This window comes from Orcinus orca, chromosome 5 (genome assembly GCF_937001465.1).
Source record: "Orcinus orca chromosome 5, mOrcOrc1.1, whole genome shotgun sequence".
Lineage (NCBI taxonomy): Eukaryota > Metazoa > Chordata > Mammalia > Artiodactyla > Delphinidae > Orcinus > Orcinus orca.
The window spans coordinates 131,003,283-131,020,893 of NC_064563.1; the positions used below are offsets into that span (position 1 = coordinate 131,003,283).

The 17,611-nt window shown below is 36.9% G+C and overlaps 1 protein-coding gene across 1 annotated transcript in view; it reads right to left on the minus strand.

Annotated features, from left to right (window-relative positions):
• The window catches only part of CYYR1 (cysteine and tyrosine rich 1), a 104,381-nt gene that overhangs the window by 14,981 nt on the left and 71,789 nt on the right, over positions 1–17,611 (minus strand). Inside the window, exon 3 of the mRNA XM_004264639.2 lies at positions 126–283. Coding sequence (XP_004264687.1) covers positions 126–283 — 158 coding nt within the window. The remainder of the gene's footprint in view (positions 1–125; positions 284–17,611) is intronic.

Sequence of the window (17,611 nt, forward strand, 5' to 3'; positions counted from 1 at the left end):
CTACATTAATTTAGAAATATCCTACATACTTGGAGATTATTCCAGTGAGAGTCTTCTACCCCAGGAGGACAGCATAACTAACAAATCTGACTCTTCCTTCAGAAAGAGTAAGCAGTTTTGCTTACCAGGGTAGGAGGAGATGGCATTGATGTGGGTGGTCCTGATGACACCCACCCGTGTCCCACGGTTGTTTTTCATGCACATGCAGATACATATGGCAATTCCAGCAATGACCCCCATGATGAATACGATTCCAAATACTATGCCAGCAATTGCTGTGCCCCTAAAAAGGAAAAGCGAAAGTACATTTATTGAAAAGGCTCATAAAGATTCCTCAGCCTTTCAACTATAGTTCCATGACTACATGACAAGTGCCCCTTTAAATATGTTCTTAAGGATAATGTTAAAAAAGACTCATGTTGGGCTTCCCTGGTGGCGCAGTGGTTGAGAATCTGCCTGCCAATGCAGGGGATACGGGTTCAAGCCCTGGTCTGGGAAGATCCCACATGCTGCAGAGCAACTGGGCCTGTCAGCCACAACTACTGAACCTGCACGTCCGGAGCCTGTGCTCTGCAACAAGAGAGGCCGTGACAGTAAGAGGCCCGCGCACCGTGATGAAGAGTGGCCCCCGCTTGCCACAAATAGAGAAAGCCCTCGCACAGAAACGAAGACCCAACACAGCCAAAAATAAATAAATAAATATATATATTAAAAAAAGACTCATGTTTTTCAGTTCTTGAAACCATTCCATAAGTTAATAATTTCCTTTGCAACATTTTCTCTGTTTCTCTTTCTGAAAGCCTATTCTGAAATAAACCTCTGAGCCTCCTGGATAACTTCTCTAATTTTTCCTGTCTCTGTTTTCTTGAACTACTTTCCAGGGAACTTCATTGACTTTATCTTCCAAACTTTTATTGAACTTTTAAATTTCAGCTATCATTTTTTTAACTTCCACGTGCTCTATCTTATCCTTTATTGCAACACCTGTTTTATAGTGTCCTTTTTCTGCTTTTATGGATGTAATTTCTTCTATTAATCTCTAACAGTACTCATGACATATTCTTTGAAACTTTATCTGTTTTTTGTGTTTCCTCTGTCCTGTCTAGGCTCCTTCTTATTGATTGTTTACTTTAATCTGTTTCATGTTTGACATTTTCCTTAAATGTCTGGTGATCCCTGAATCTATTCCTATGTAATAAGCTGCTATTTAGTAATAGCTGATTGGGATTTCAGTGTGCAAAGCTAGCATTGGACAGGTGAACCCTGCAGTAGAGGATCAACTGAGGCCAGTTCGCATAGTTTTGTTTTTCTTTGTAGCTGTTCATGTTTACTCCTTAAAAGGATCCTCCAGTTTCATACTTGGGGAATATGAACTGGGCTGCCAGTTTCCTGGAGCCTGGGGTTTTATCCATAAGGGTATGGACTTTCACAAAATCCTCCTGCTTTCAGCTCAGAGACTCAGTCTCATTCTGCTGTGACAGAGGAGGCTTTCAGGTTAAGCCTTCAGTAACAAAATCTTTGTGGTTTAAAAGCATGACTTCTAAAGTCAGACTGCCATGGTTCCAACTGTAGCTGGGTAACCTCGGTCAAGTTGCTCAATGCCCCAGTTTGCTTCTTAATGAAATAAAGGTCAGCTTGGTGCTTATCTGACTCTCCTCCCAAAGTTAATGTTATGAAATAACTGTGCTCCTAGATTCATTTGCCATATAAATAAGTTCCTGTTCTCAAGTGCTATATGAACATCTATCGTGTACTTTTCTAGGACAGGTTCATAATCTCTCATCCCAAGGCCTTGGGACTAGATGTGTCTTGTAAGTCAGGAATGTTCAGATTTTGAAAAGGGAACATGCATATACTGTATATTATATGATATTCCCAGGGCCAACATCCTGAGCATAACACATGTACATTTCTGCAGTAAAGGTAGGAATATTAACACTCATGTATTACATAGAAGCTATAAAAAAAGCCCCAGGTTCGTTCAGGTTCAGTCCTGCCACCAATTGAGTTGTATAAAACCTTTACTTTTCAGAGTTTTTGAGGACTTCAGAATTGCAGATAAGGGACTGTGAACGTATATTTATACAATTCAGAAGAAATCTCTCTCTGACTTTTCCCTACTCACTTAAAAAAACAGAATACCATTATGCATTCCAATAGACTCCTTTAAAATATTCCCACATGCATTTTAACTTTGTTAGTAAATTATGAAAGTAGAACGTGAGACATATTTGGACGGGCTGCTATTAGCAATTAAAGAATGGCAGAGTCTAGCAGTTCAATAAATATGTCTTTTCAAGAAAAAAGATTTATCAAAGGTGGTAACTTGAAATTAAAAAGAACTAAAAGTAATCTGGAAACTTCTTTTTTTATTGTAATTTTCAGGTCTAAATAAGACTAAATTGGAGGACTTAATTTATGTTCCAGAAATAATCAATGGTCTAATTATTCAGGTGTAGAGTTTCCAAAGTATGTGTTATGGAAGTTATCAATTTGGGACATATTTATATTCATTAATTCATTTTTAAATAGAGAAAAGTAAAAAATCAGTCACATTTTGTTTTCCTGTTGGCAGCTTCAGCAAAAGTGCCTGCCCTTGAGGTCAATAATGAGGTTGCAACTATTGTGTTAAATGAGATTTTTGATTAAATCATGATTTTCATGTCCTTGATCCTTTGATACCCATTAGCAATTGTAGATTAGGTATTTAAGACATGGCAAGTATAAAATTTATAACATTATTTAGCCTGTTATTAATTTAAAAAATAAGTAGTCATCTTCCAGTATATAAATAATTTGGTTTAGTCAACTGTTGGAAAGAGAGAAGCTATTAAGTTGAGAAATTTGGCATCATAAAATCCTTGAAAAGATTTATTTAGGGAATGTATTTTTTTTGAAAGAATGCATTACAAGGTTTGCATATTTTCTCTTCTCTAAACTTCTATTTTGAAATAATTATAGATTCAGAGAGGTCCTGTGTATCCTTCACCCAGTTTCCCCCAATGGTTACATCTTAGGTAACTAAAGTACAACATTAAAACCAGGAAATTGGCATTGGTATAAAGTGTGTGTACAGTTCTATGTCATTTTAACACGTACATAGATCCATGCAACCAGTTCAGCAAGCAAGGTACCATACCATCACCCCAAAATATTTCCCTGGGCTCCTCCTTTACAGTCATATCCAACCTCTACCACTATTAATAACCCCTGACACCATTCATCTGTTCTCCATTTCTATAACTTTGTCATTTCAAGAATGTTATACAAATGGAATCACATAGTACATGACTTTCTGAAATGCTCTTTTTTCACTCAGCATTATGTCCTTGGAAGCTATACTGGCTTTTCTGTATAGCAATACATTCCTTTTTATTACTGTGTAGTATTCCATGGTATAGATATAACACCAGACCTGGAAAATTACAATAAAAAAAGAAGTTTCCAGATTACTTTCAGTTTTTTTAATTTCAAGTTATCACCTTTGATAAATCTTTTTTTTCTTTTTTCTTTGTTTAACTATTACTTCTTATAGGACATTCTGTTTACTTCCAGTTTTGGTTTTTCCATTTATAAAGCTGCGATGAACAATCATGTACTGGTTTTTATGTGGACATAAGTATTCATTTCTCTGGAATAAATGCCCAGGAGTAGGATTGCTAGGATATATGAGCATATGTTCTATTTTAAAAGAAATTGCCAAACTATTTTCCACAGTGACTGTACTATTTTACATTCCCACCAGCAGTATAGGAGAGATCCAGTTTCTATACATCCTTGTCAGCATTTGATATTGTCATTATTGTTTATTTTAGCTGTTTTAATGGGTGCATAGTGATTTCACTTTGTAATATTAATTTACATTTACCTTAAGCTAGTGAACATTTTTCATGAACTGATTTGCCGTTTATATGTCTTCTTCAGTGAAATGTCTCATATCTTTTACTCGTGTTCTAATTGAATTATTTGTGTTTTTACTGTTGAACTTTTGAGAGTTCTTTGTAAATTCTAGATATGACTCCCTTATCATATAAGTAGTTTGTAAATATTTTCTCCCAGCCTGTAGCTTGTCTTTTCATCCTCTTAACAGTCTTTTGCAAGAGTAAAAGTTTTTCATTTTAATGAAGTCCAACTTACCAATTTTTTCTTTTATGAATTGTGCTTTTGTTGTCATGTCTGAGAACTCTTCACCAACCCCTAGTTTCTGAAGGTTTTCTCCTATGTTTCCTTCTGAAAGATTTATAGTTTTATGTTTGACATTTAAATCTATCATCCATTTTGACTTAATTTTGTATATGGTGTCAGGTTTAGATCGAGTTTCATTTATTTTGCCCATTGATAGCCAACTGCTCCGGCACATTTATTGAAGACACTATCCTTCTTTCATTGCACTGCTTTTGCACCTTTGTCAAAAATCAGTTGGCCATGCTGTCTGGGAGTATTTTTGGGTTCTGTATATTTTCTTGTTGTTGGATAGGGTGTTTTATAAATGTTGAGTAGATTCTGGTGGTTGATGATATTGTTCAGTTCTGCTATATCCTGTTGATTTTCTATCTAGTTTTACTAATTGTTGGTGAGGGATGCTGAAGTTTCCAACTATAATTTTGGATTCGTTTGTTTCTTCTTTCGGTTCTATCAGTTTTGTTCCATATATTTTGCAGCTTTTCTGTTCTGTCTAGGCTCTGCACTTGACCTGTGCTGATAGGTACTGGGATGAGGCTGTATTTTTTTTTTTTTTCTTATGGTGTTTGGTTATCTTCAAATTAGTTAAATTGTTACTGTCTCAAAGTTTTCTGTTTTGCTAGGCTGTCTCTTTCTGGGGACTTTGGCTGCAGAGATCAGGCCTTTGTTGGGGTTTTTATTGTCTGCTCCTATTGGTGCTTATGGGTTGCCAGCTTCTTTACCTACAAACCTGGGGGAAATGAGGCAAAAAGAAAACCCAGGGAGCTCACTGTCATGTCATGTTGTTCTTCAGCCCACGAAGTTCCTAGCTGCTCTGCCTTCTTCTCTTCACCTTTCAGAATTTTCTTGTTTGTTTTATAGATAATATGTAGGGTTTTAAAGTTGTACACAGAGGGAGGAATAGGGAAATGTACATCTACTCTGAAAAAATAAAATATTGCAATAAATGGTATTGTTTAAAATTGTAAAGAGATTTTTTAAAGCATAATATAAAAACATTTTTATAGAAGAGATAAAAAATGTGATGAATATCCTTAAAAATATAGTTGGGTTTTTAGGGAAAAACATTGCCATTGATCTACATATATATGTATCTCCTATGATTTTGAACCTTTTCCTATACATATTAAAAGTGCTCAAAAATCTTTAATAAATACACAAATTAAGCTAACCTTACCCACAATTATTAAACTGTTAGGAACTATCACGCACAAAATTCTTCCTCTGTAATGAAAGTATTTCCTAAAGGCATGTGTATTCAAATGAAACCTGAAAGGGCATTTCTGTTGGGAGAAGAACGAAATATAACTTCTTTTTGGTGTTGTTAATTCTTTCTTTTTTAACTTCTGATATTTTGGACTATAAAGCATAATTCATGTAAATGTATATGCAAAGAGAAATTTCTGTTTTCAGGAGGCTACTGCAACACCTTTTATCAATTCTATAATTTCACAAGTAATTATCTTTTCGTGCCTTTAATAATTTTGTGTGAGCTCAGTTCTAAACAAAAGCATTTAGTTTTTTGGTTACATACAAGAATCACCAGGCAAAAAATCCAAGGTTATATAAACAAATTATTCTTTTAAACTATCCATTATAATTATTTATTATAGTGAATGACTTTTTTCGATCAATTTTTAGTCCAAGAGTAGGCAGTCTATGGCCATGGGCCAAATGGGGCCCACAAGTTGTTTCAGTAAATAAGGTTTAATCGGAACAAAGCCAAACACATTTGTTTACCTGTTGTTTGACTGCTTTGGTGCTATAATGTCAAAGATGAGTAGTTGTGACAGAGACCACATGGTCACAAAGCCTAAAATATTTACCATCTTGCTCTTTGTAGAAAAAGTACTGAACTCTGATTTATTTCACTTGTGAAAAAATTAATGCTGCCTTTCCCTAGATGACGTTTTCTAAAACATGATGTCAGTAATGATATTGTAACAAAGCAAGTGGTAGCACAGGCCAGACAATTTGTACTGAAAAATCTAACATTTAATAGTACTTGGGCTCTTTTTATTCCATTAATCAGAAACTCACAAGAGTTGCAAGGTCTGAATATTCTTTTTGATTACCACTACTAATGTTGTTTACTCTAGTACATTTCTGATGCTATTTCAATACAAAAATTACTCATGTTTTGTGGTATAGTGAAAATAAATATTTAGTCTTTGCCCCAAGATCCTGGCACAAAGCTTTTAAAACCCTTAGAATCTCTGAAGTGATTAAAGTGTCTTTTGTATGCTAATGAGATGACTGGTGGTTGGGGGGCCCTAGATAACTTTAACAGGGGCACTGGTCTCCAGAAAGACCAAAGCATAATTAAAGGGTTGGAACTTTTCCCACTTCTGACCTCCAGAGATGGGGGCAGGGCTGGAGGCTGAGTTAATCACCAATGGTCAGTGAGTTAATCATCAATGGTCAGTGATTTAATCAATCATGCCTACACAAGGATAGCACCGTAAAAACCCCTACATGATGGGGTTCAGAGAACTTCCAGGTTGATGGACACATCATGGTGCCCGGAGAGTGGAGCATAGAGAGGGAGCATAGAGTAGAGCATGGAGAGGGCATAGCAGGTCTGAAAGCTCCATGCCCCTCCCCACATATATTGCCCTATGTATCGCTTCTACTTGACTGTTCCTGAGTTGTATCCTTTATAATCAATTGGTAATAGTAAGTAAAGCATTTTTCTGAGTCCTGTGAGTTGTTCTAACAATTAGTCAAACCTGAAGGAAGGGGTTGGGGGGATCCCTGACTTTGTAGTCAAGTTGCATGGATGTGTGTATAACCTGGGGACTCAGTACTTGTGACTGCCATCCTAAATAAGGGCAGGCTTATGGGACCGAACCGTTACACCTGTGGAGTCTGACACTCACTCCAGGTAGTGTGCATCAGAATTAAATTGAACTGTAGGACACCCAGCTGATATGAGAATTGGTTGGTGTCAAGAGGAAAGACACCCCACAGGCTTTCTTCTCTGTTCTCCAAAAGTCTTTGTGGACACATCTAAGTATCAGTGTGTATGGTTTAGCTCCATGGATGGTTTTTGACCATTTGCAGATAATAAAAAAATTTGGAACAAAATTATGGATTGAAATGTGTACCAAAATGAGACTTTATAATCAAGATATTAAATGTACTTGTAGTGGCTTTAATATACAATGAAACCGGGTTTATAACAAGGCTCAGAGACAATATTTTTCATTCCATAAATAGCTTTTCATAAGTAAAAACGATTCTGATAATGTTGCAATTTTTACAATAATATTTACAAAACATTTTAACCTTGGTACTGCTATACAGCAACTTAAAAATACAGATACCTTGACATGGTTTTACTATTAATTGATGTTTAAGGTAAAGAGTAAATATGCAAAGAATGCCATTAGATTATTTCTGTTCTTTCTCTGACATGACCAATTTATAAATGCATTTTATACAAAGGACTTATGAATATTCCATGCAATAATTTAATAACATATCTCTATTAAATAGGAAAAAAGGGCCACAGAGATATTTGATGCCTACATAAGATGCAGGAAGAATTATAGAATATTTCCATTAGGAGAAATTTTTCAAATGAACATAAGAGTTTTTAAGAAGTACATTAAGTGAGAAAACTTTTAGAAGAGAATTTTCTGGAATAACTGCCTACAATTTCAAAAGAATAAACTTAAAATGAGTTCATTTACTATTAGAATGAAAAATAAGTCATAAATACAGCAAAAGCATTTTATCTTTCTATTAAAGAGGAAATATTAAATAATTCTATATATTTATAATAATCCATAAGTGATTAATTAAAGCAATGAAAAAATATCATTTCAACTGTAGGGCTGAAAGGAAAAAGCACACATGAGAAAAATAAAACTTGGCAAAATCTTCTTCAGACTCTTTCATTAGCTCAATAATTGTTCTTTCAGCCAGTGCATTAAAATATGTAATACAATATTTTCATGCTCAAAATCTTCAAAACCCATATTTTATTCTACACCTGTTCACAATTTATAAAGTCTATAACTTTAGCAAAACTCTTACTGGCTTAATTTAAAAATGATGCATTTTCCTCGTTGTTTTAATAAATCAATACAGAAGAGTAAGAATAGAAAAACAAGCTCAATGGAGTATGGTTTTCAATATGGAGAGTATTTAGTTCTGTCACTTTAATGAATAATAGTAGGTCCCCAGAACTAAATATATCTATATCTGTATCTATCTTTGAATCTGTATCTATCTCTACCTATTTATATACATATACATTTATATATATATCAAATACGATGACTATAACTTCAAGTGGTTAAATTATTGCTAAATATTGTTACAATTCGACATGTTAAATGCTTGTGAAGAGTAGAAACACCAATCCATGTAATTTTCCCAATAAGTCTATATTACTTGCAAAAAAATCCTGTAAAATTCAGATACGTTAAAGATGTTTATTTTGCCTTTTTTTTTTCATTTTAGTCCTTCTCTCTAATAACATCATTCAACATATCTTCCTTCTTGGGGCTTTATAGGTAACTTTTCTGTAGTCCTCAGAATAATAAAATTAGAAACTAATTTTTCTCTAAATATTTAAATTTACTTCATTTACCGACTCAGTCCCTGTGGTAGACAATTGTCTACCTCAGTATCTATTCTCTACATTTTCCTTGATAAAAGAACTCTTGATGGTTAACTGGGTACATGACTACTTGAAATAAATACTATTTTTTCTAGATACCCTTAAACCTAGCAGTAAAGTTCTAGAAAATAAGTTGTAAATAAAATGTTTTGTGTTATTGCTCAAGAAACCTCCTTGAAAGATGGCTGGGATGGGTTTTTTGTCCCTTCCTCCTTATCTTACCCTCCATCCTGCTTTCTGAAATGTGGGTGTGGTGGCTAAGCTCTCGTGTCCATGTTGGACCATGAGGATAGTCAACCTAAAGATGCAGGAGGTATGAATTTGATGGAGTATGCATCCCTAACAGCTACATGGAGATGCTATATCACTCCCAAGTTGCCTATCTCTAGGTTTCCTTTACATGAGACAGAAACACACTGTTTTTTAAAAAATTTATTAAAACCTCTATTATTTTAGTTTAAGTGTGCATGTGAGAGAGAGCTACACTGCTTGACCTAATCTTACCGAATACAACTTCTTTGCTACAATAAGCACACTGGGTAAACAAAAAGAAATATTTCACGTGGAAATAGTTCTAAGGAGCACACAGGTACTCTGAGATCCCCGGGTAAAGACTCCAAAAAAGCATACCAGGGGGATTCCCTGGTGGCATAGTGGTAGGGAGTCCGCCTGCCAACGCAGGGGACACGGGTTCATGCCCTGGTCTGGGAGGATCCCACGTGCCGCGGAGCGGCTGGGCCCGTGAGCCATGGCCGCTGAGCCTGCGCGTCCGGAGCCTGTGCTCCGCAAAGGGAGAGGCCACAGCAGTGAGAGGCCCGCTTACCGCAAAAAAAAAAAAAAAAAAAAAAAAAGCATACCAGAACCAAGAAAGCATGAGACTGCATTCAACTTCTATTAAATTGGGATCACTTATCTTCCATCTTAGGTAGAGTTAAACTTGTATGATTCAGTGAAAGACCTTCAAAAAATCCCTACGTTGCCTAGATGTCAAAGAGGTATACAAAATGAGAATAAAAAATGGTCTTGAATGTGCTGTGAACGCTAGGGTGACCTGCACAATAGCGCTTTATCACTGGAGTGCGATAGTAAATAATTTGATTGATGAAGAAAGCAAGAATAACTAAAGCCAAAGAGTACCCTTTGAGAATTGGTTGGTTTGCCCTTATCTCCACTGATCAAATTTTCTGAACAAGTTATGTTAGATTCCTATGTTAGATTCGTAAAGTGAGTTCAATGAAGATCAAATGCATATAATAAAATAATTTAAATATTAATAATATCAATTAAATGTTTTTCCATATATATATGATCATATATGAACATATTTAACTGTAATTTAGAAAAACAGGAATCTGAGTGAAGATTCCCTGAAGTATATTACTTGACATATTCTGTATACTGTGTGCATTCCAAATGTCATGATCTGATTAGCTGTCAGTATAGCCGTGAGATAGCACAGCATAACATAGTGTAAGTCAAAATTTAAATTCAGTCATTCATGGTTACAGAAGTTTCCAGAAACATTTTGCACAATATTCACAAATGTGATTCATTTCATTGTTTATTTAACAACAATATTTGGAAAAGTAGTATTGACCCACACTTAACACTGGTTGAATTTTCCAGTCATGGCCTTGAGATGTTTGATTTATTCCACAGTCATTATGCCTGTAATTTTAAACAGCTATTGCTAGATAATTAACAGTCTTCACTTTATTGATGAAATATATATCGGTTATCTACCATGTGCTAGGCACTATTCTGGGTGCTGGGATGCAAAGTTGAATGATACATGGTATCTATCTTCAAGGATTTTAGAGGCATGTACGAGATACTAAACAAAAAGAGAGATTTTGAAAGGCCACTATCTCCAGGCATAGAAGACTAAGTCAATAAAATAATTTAAAAATTTGATCATACTCCGCAAAAGAGAACATGTTTTTTAATGAATGTAATAACCTCAAGAGAATAGTAGTGACTTCTTAATACTTCTTCCTTGCATATAGTAATTTTTTGACCCAGAGGGTGCTTTTGTGAAGTAGAATTCAACCCACTTGTTTTGTGGGTGAAAAAATGAAATCCAAGGGAGGCTAAAATAACGATCTTCTAGTTAGTTTCGTGGTAAAGAATAGAGCTCAGCGATCCTAATTTTCACCCCAGAGCTGTTTATATGGCAGTGGACTGCCCTGCTCATATTCTTTCATCCACTCACCAAACATTTATAGAGTCTGTCTGCTGTGCCAGATACTCTAGTGAGCACTAGACATATAAAGATGAACAAAGTCTCCTTAGGAAGCAGAGAAGAAGAGGAGAGAAGGATTCCTGGAATGTTTGGGAAATTGAAACCTTGAGACCTGATGACTGACTGAATTGGGTAGTAAATGAGAGGCAGGAGTGCGGAATATCTTCCATGTGGATGACTGCCCCTTGCTGTACCATATACAGTCCCTAAAAATGTCTTGAAATGAAGAATAAATGAGACAGGGAATCATAAACTAGATTTAAGTAGATACAGGCAGAAGGCAAGCCACACAGGTTTCCTTGCCTTCTGCCTTCTAAACCTAAAAATTTCCCAATTACTTCTAGACTTACGTTTATAATGCTTTGGCACAGTTCACCCTTTGAAGTGACCTTTGCTGAAACTTCACACTGAGCTAATTACCTTAACTTGCTTATGATGTTTACTTTAGACAGGACTTTCTTCTTTTTCTTCCTGTACCTTTTTATCATATTTTAAGTAGAAAAAAATCACGAACCCGTTTTTTTTTTAACACTAACTCTAAAGATTTCTATTAAAAATCCATTTGTTGAGATTTAAGTCCTGAGAGCATGTAAGATTTAAGAGACTGAATCTGATTATGAAAATCAGAACCCTCAGGATAATCCGATTTCCTTTCCATTGACACCAGCATGGAGAGTTCAAATAAATATGGAGGCTTATATAATTATTGATCTAGCAGAACAGCAACTACCTTTTAGGCCTAGACATTTGAAAATTTAATAAGGTTCCCATAGGACTGGGGTGGAGGTTGTAAACCTTTCCAGATTAACTGCTGAAACAGGTAACAGACCTTGATGATGTAATTGACCCCTGGCAGTGAGACCATGGGCCACCAAATACAGTATTTTCACATGTGGCTCCGTCAACTGCTAGTCTATACATTACAAGGTAGCCAGCCCACTCAGACAACTGTGGTCCCTTCCTGGACCCTAGAAAGTCCCCATCCTCTGCCGAGAAAAACCTGCAACTGATCACCATCTGCGGGTAGGCCTCCATTCTAGTTCTGCCAATGATTTGCTCAGTTCTGACGTTTACTATCTGCACACAACTCCCTCAGGCTGGGGCTGCTCAGACCCAAGGGAGGCTGCCTGATCTCACCTCTCTGAAAGTCTTGTTCACAACCTCACCTGCACCAGCCTAATGTGGTTGATCAGAGCTGTTACACTTTGGCTGCCTCAGAGAATCTAGCCTCACACTCACTTTAATGGTTCTTAAAATCATTAACAAGCAATACATCCTCATCACAGCTAATCAGATCATGACATTTGGAATCCACCCAGTATACAGAGTATGTCAAGTAAGATAGTTCAGGGAATCTTCACTCAGATTCTTGTTTTCCTAAACTAAACTTAAATATGTTCATGTATGATCATATATATCTGGAAAAAACATTTAATTGCTACTATTAATATTACTATTATTATATGCATTTGATCTTCACTGAACTCATTTTACGAATCTAACATAGGAATTGGGCATTTGTTCAGAAAATTTGATCAGTGGAGATAATTGCAAACCAACCAGTTCTCAAAGGGTACTTTTTGGCTTGAGTTATTCTTGCTTTCTTCATCAATCAAATAGCTACAAACAGTTTCTGAGTTTTATGCCATATAATTATCCATGAGAGGAAAACTGATTTCAATCATGTCTCATTACAGTAGATTCGATCCCAGAGAAGGAATGTGAATAGCTCAGGTGGAGTTGGGGACCCTCCTATAGAACAGTCCACTTGGCCAAGGCCAAGAATACCACAATTAGCCCAGCTTGGGTCAAATGCCTGTCCCCAGACCTGCTCTATGTAACCAATGCAGAAACACGTGGGGGAAATAGAGTTGGTCAATTCACGAGCAGAGGCAAGAATTCGGCAAAAAATGAAACAGTCATTCACACACAAGATAACTTTGTATAGTTGACATTAGGATTCCAAACCCAAGTCTGAGTTTATGGCTGTAAGCTAGGATTATAAAGAATGAAGAAAAACATAATTCAAAAAGAGTTATGTACCACAATGTTCATTGCAGCTCTATTTACAATAGCCAGGACATGGAAGCAACCTAAGTGTCCATTGACAGATGAATGGGTAAAGAAGATGTGGCACATATATACAATGGAATATTACTCAGCCATAAAAAGAAATGAAATTGAGTTATTTGTAGTGAGGTGGATGGACCTAGAGTCTGTCACACAGAGTGAAGTAAGTCAGAAACAGAAAAACAAATACCGTATGCGAATGCATATATATGGAATCTAAGAAAAAAAAAAAAAGGTCTGAGGAACCTAGGGGCAGGACAGGAATAAAGATGCAGATGTAGAGAATGTACTTGAGGACACGGGGAGGGGGAAGGGTAAGCTGGGACGAAGTGAGAGAGTAGCATGGACTTATACACATTTGGTATACACTACGAAATGTAAAATAGATAGCTAGTGGGAAGCAGCCACATAGCACAGAGAGATCAGCTCGGTGCTTTGTGACCACCTAGAGGGGTGAGATAGGGAGGGTGGGAGGGAGATGCAAGAGGGAGGAGATATGAGGATATATGTATACGTATAGCTGATTCATTTTGTTATACAACAGGAACTAACACACCATTGTAAAGCAATTATACTCCAATAAAAAAAAAGAGAATGAAGGACAGATAGAGACAAATCTCAGTTCTGTTCATCCTTCACCTAAATATATACGTGTTACCAGAAAGTCAGAAAAGTAACTTTAGACAAATACAGAGGTTTGGGACTATAAGGATTTCTAGTGGCCATGTTTTGAAAGACCTTATTTCAAAGAATCTTAAATTATATAACGCTAAACATATTTGAGTATTTCCTAGATATATGTTAGTGTTTCAAGGAAGATAGAGCCTGGGGAAGACACATTTGCACGTATGTAAATAATTATAATGCACAGCATTGATTGCAAACAGGGGAAGCATGGAGTAGGTTCTATGACAGCAGAGGATAGAAAATGTGCGAGTGTGTGGGTGAGTAGAGATGGGTGTGTGTGAGAATGTATATCACTGAAAGAAGGTGCAGGTGTATATGCATGTTTGGGGAGTGCTTGAGGATGGGTGGATTCCTAAAGGAGGTAACTCCTTCTGAATCTTAAAGGAAGATGAGGAATTAATCAATGGAAATTGAGGAGATTGGAGCAGAAACACATTTAAGATCAAAGGAACAAGGTATAAATGCCATAGGAATGTAAGATACTGTGACATGTTTAAGGGACCATGAAAAATTGAGAGTTGCTGAAATAGAAAAGATGCAGATGAGGCTGGAGTAAAAGCAGGGGTTTGGGGGTGGCAATTAGGAGGTTCTTCAATAACACTGTAAAGAACTTGACCTTTTTACTGGAGTTAATGGAAAAATAAGTGAAAACCTGCAAGCATGGATCAATCTAAGAGTAATGTGAAGAGTGGATTTAATGGGTACCAGGCCGTACCCAAGTGGTCCTATTGAAAGACCATTGTAATTATCCGGGCAAACCGTGGTGAAAGACTGAACCTGACAATGAAAGTGGGGCAGGGAAGAAGATGGGGAGGAGGGAGTTCAAAAATTCAGAACATATACCATGGAAGGTAAAGTTAGCGGTGCCTTCATGTCATCAAATTCAAACTCCTAAAAGATTATTATAACTCTGTGCTATCTGCAGGCAGGCAAAGCTCTTGGACACTCCCAGCCCTTAAAAGTCACTAAGTCTGGAGGCATCTTTTCCATTACTGAATAATTCCCTGTAACTGTGGGACACTTCAGTAGATTTAGTTCACCAGATCTCTTATCTCTCTCAAAGAAGGGACCTCTGCAGAGGGAAAGCTCTGACCTTTCATAGGAAAGAAGGGAAGTGTCAGGCCCAGAAGGTGTCAGAGGGCAGGAGATAAACTTTGCTTACCCTTGTTGTCTACTGGTCTGATTTCAACCAAGTGTGTTTTCCAAAGATGAGTATGTCTATAAAAAGCATGTGTACTCTTTAATATTGCATTACATAAACTTTTAGCATAGTGAGCATGCATAGATAGGAGGTTTGTTTTATTTGTATAATCAATGAACTCTTAATTGCCCTTCTCTGAAATGCATGTCCTTAAACCTCTGTAAAACTTAAATTAAAAATAATAGTCTTTGAGTTATTCTTAGATTGCTTCATGCAGTCTGATCTTCCGATCCAAGTCTTTGTGCAGTTAGAATCTTAATTGGATCAGCTGATGCCCGATGTCCCCTCCAGCTCCCCAGTACCACAACTAATTAGCAGAAATTCCACTTTAATAATACAGCTGCTGCAGTTAAAGAAAGGAAAGCAAAACAGAGGTGGAAATCTCAACCTAATGAACACTGAAGAAAGATTAGAAGCAAGTTAAAATTCAGTGTGATAATTAATTACAGTCCAAGAAAATGAATATTGGCTAACTGTAATTTAAGCTATATTTATTCATGCAAGTCTCTTCTGCAACATCACCTCCAATTCTGAGATAGAAAGAGAATACCTCTTCACAATAATTCTTATCTCATTTATTGTCAATATAAGCAACAATCTCAAGTCTGTGGAGGTGTAAAAATCATCAAGGTAGTATTCAGTATTTTAAGTGAGTAATTATAAATGCATGCACTCATGCACATTATCAAGCCAACTCTTTATTAATTATTTCTACTTTGGAAAGTCATAGTTTTGTCTCAAAGATCTTGGCAAAAATAGCTATACCATGACACAACAGTTGGTTTGGAAGATATTTTACTTGATTTTTTTAAAATAGAGAGAATAAAAGATTAAAAAATCAGATGGATTCTTGCAATTTTAGGAGCAGCTATTATAATGTGCTTGAATGTTTCACTGTATTCTTTGAAATTCCAATGGGCCAGGGAGCTACCCACTCTTATAGCCATGCAACATACAGGGAGGGAATTATGCCTGGTTTGAACCACTAGAGTGGTATTGTATCAGTATTGTCTCTTTAGGCAGACTTCATCCTGTTGCATCTAATAGTACAGTTAAAATTTAGGAGGAGTGGCCCCAAAAATGACAGTTCTCTTACTGGGGAGAAGATAACTAGCCAACATAAGCTGTGTAGTCTGGTGGGATGAGGTAAACAGTAGTTATTTAAGTAACATATATTACCTGTGTAATATAAGAGCAAATACAGAAGAATTTGCAGAAGAGCAAATTACAGTGTGGGTCATCACCATAAAGTCAAGATTCTTCTGACCAAATTACTGCAGAGTGGGCAGAGAGGTGGATCCAACAAGAACAAACACAGAAACAGAGAATTAAGGGGGTCATAATCTTTAGTTCCACAGGTCCATCTAAGGCAGGTGAGTGCTGGCAGCAGCGTTGCTGTGGAGACAGTAAGAGCTACCTGCTCCTCTACATTTCCCAGCTGTCCATGCATCTTGGAAGGGAGGGCCTGTATGACTAATTCTCCCCAACAGAATACTGAAGGAAGAGATGCGTCACTTCCTGTCAAGATCGGTGAAGAGGTGGTGTTCCTTCCTCACCTCCTTTCACTACCCTAGCCTGGGTGCCTGGAAGCAAAGGATTCTGGGATGGTGAGTCCACAATATGGAAGGAGGCAGAGTCCCTGAGCCATGGCGTCAGGGAGAGCCACACAGGTGAGCTGCTGATGTGATCAAAAAATAATATGGCGTTGGGTTGAGCCACTGAGATTTCAGGGTTTATCTGTTTCTGCAGCATAGCCTAGCTATCCTGACTAAGGCATTGGTGTTGTGACTCAGAGCACAGGATGTGGATTCAGCATACCAATGTATAAATCTTGTTTCCACCACTGACGACCTCTGTGACCTGACGTCTCAGAGCTTCAGTTTTGAGCGCAAGAATTTTGTTATCAGGATGAGACATCATAAGTGGTTTCAACTCAGGCAACAAAATATAAGTCCCGTGGTGGGCCCTGGAAATACTGCCTCCTAAAACAGATGAAACTTGTAAGGAATCAGGTGTGGGTCTCAGGCTCCTCGAGTAACAGAGCTGAATGGGCCCCACAAGGCACCTGATTTGGTAAAGAATATGAGAGCCAATCCCATGTTGGCTGTCATATGTTGAGAGCCTCAGAGTGAAGGCTGGTCCACAACTCTGGCTTCATGTTAGATTGAAATTAAGTCACACAACAATATTGACACCTGTAAACCAAATCAATGAAATTAGAATCTCTGGGGATGAGATCCAGATATTATATTTTTTAAGTTACCCTGGTTGTGCTAATATAGAGCCAGAATTACGAATCAATGAGTTGGAGTAACAAAGAGACCTAAACCTGCCTAAAAGCTTTCTGTCTCCATTGAAATTGGTTCAGGAGGCGAAGGATAGAGCTCAGGGGCAAGAAACACCAAGTGGACTCAGATACGTGAAATTGGCAAAAGAAGTGATTTTAGCAGCAATTTCTCAACAAAAAAGAGATAGTGATTTAAACATTTAAACATTTCCATCTATAGCACTTACACAGAATAAATATCATTATGAATATTACTGTTATTTTCTTTTCAGTCCTCATTCCATATCATATTCTCAATCTACTAAATGCACT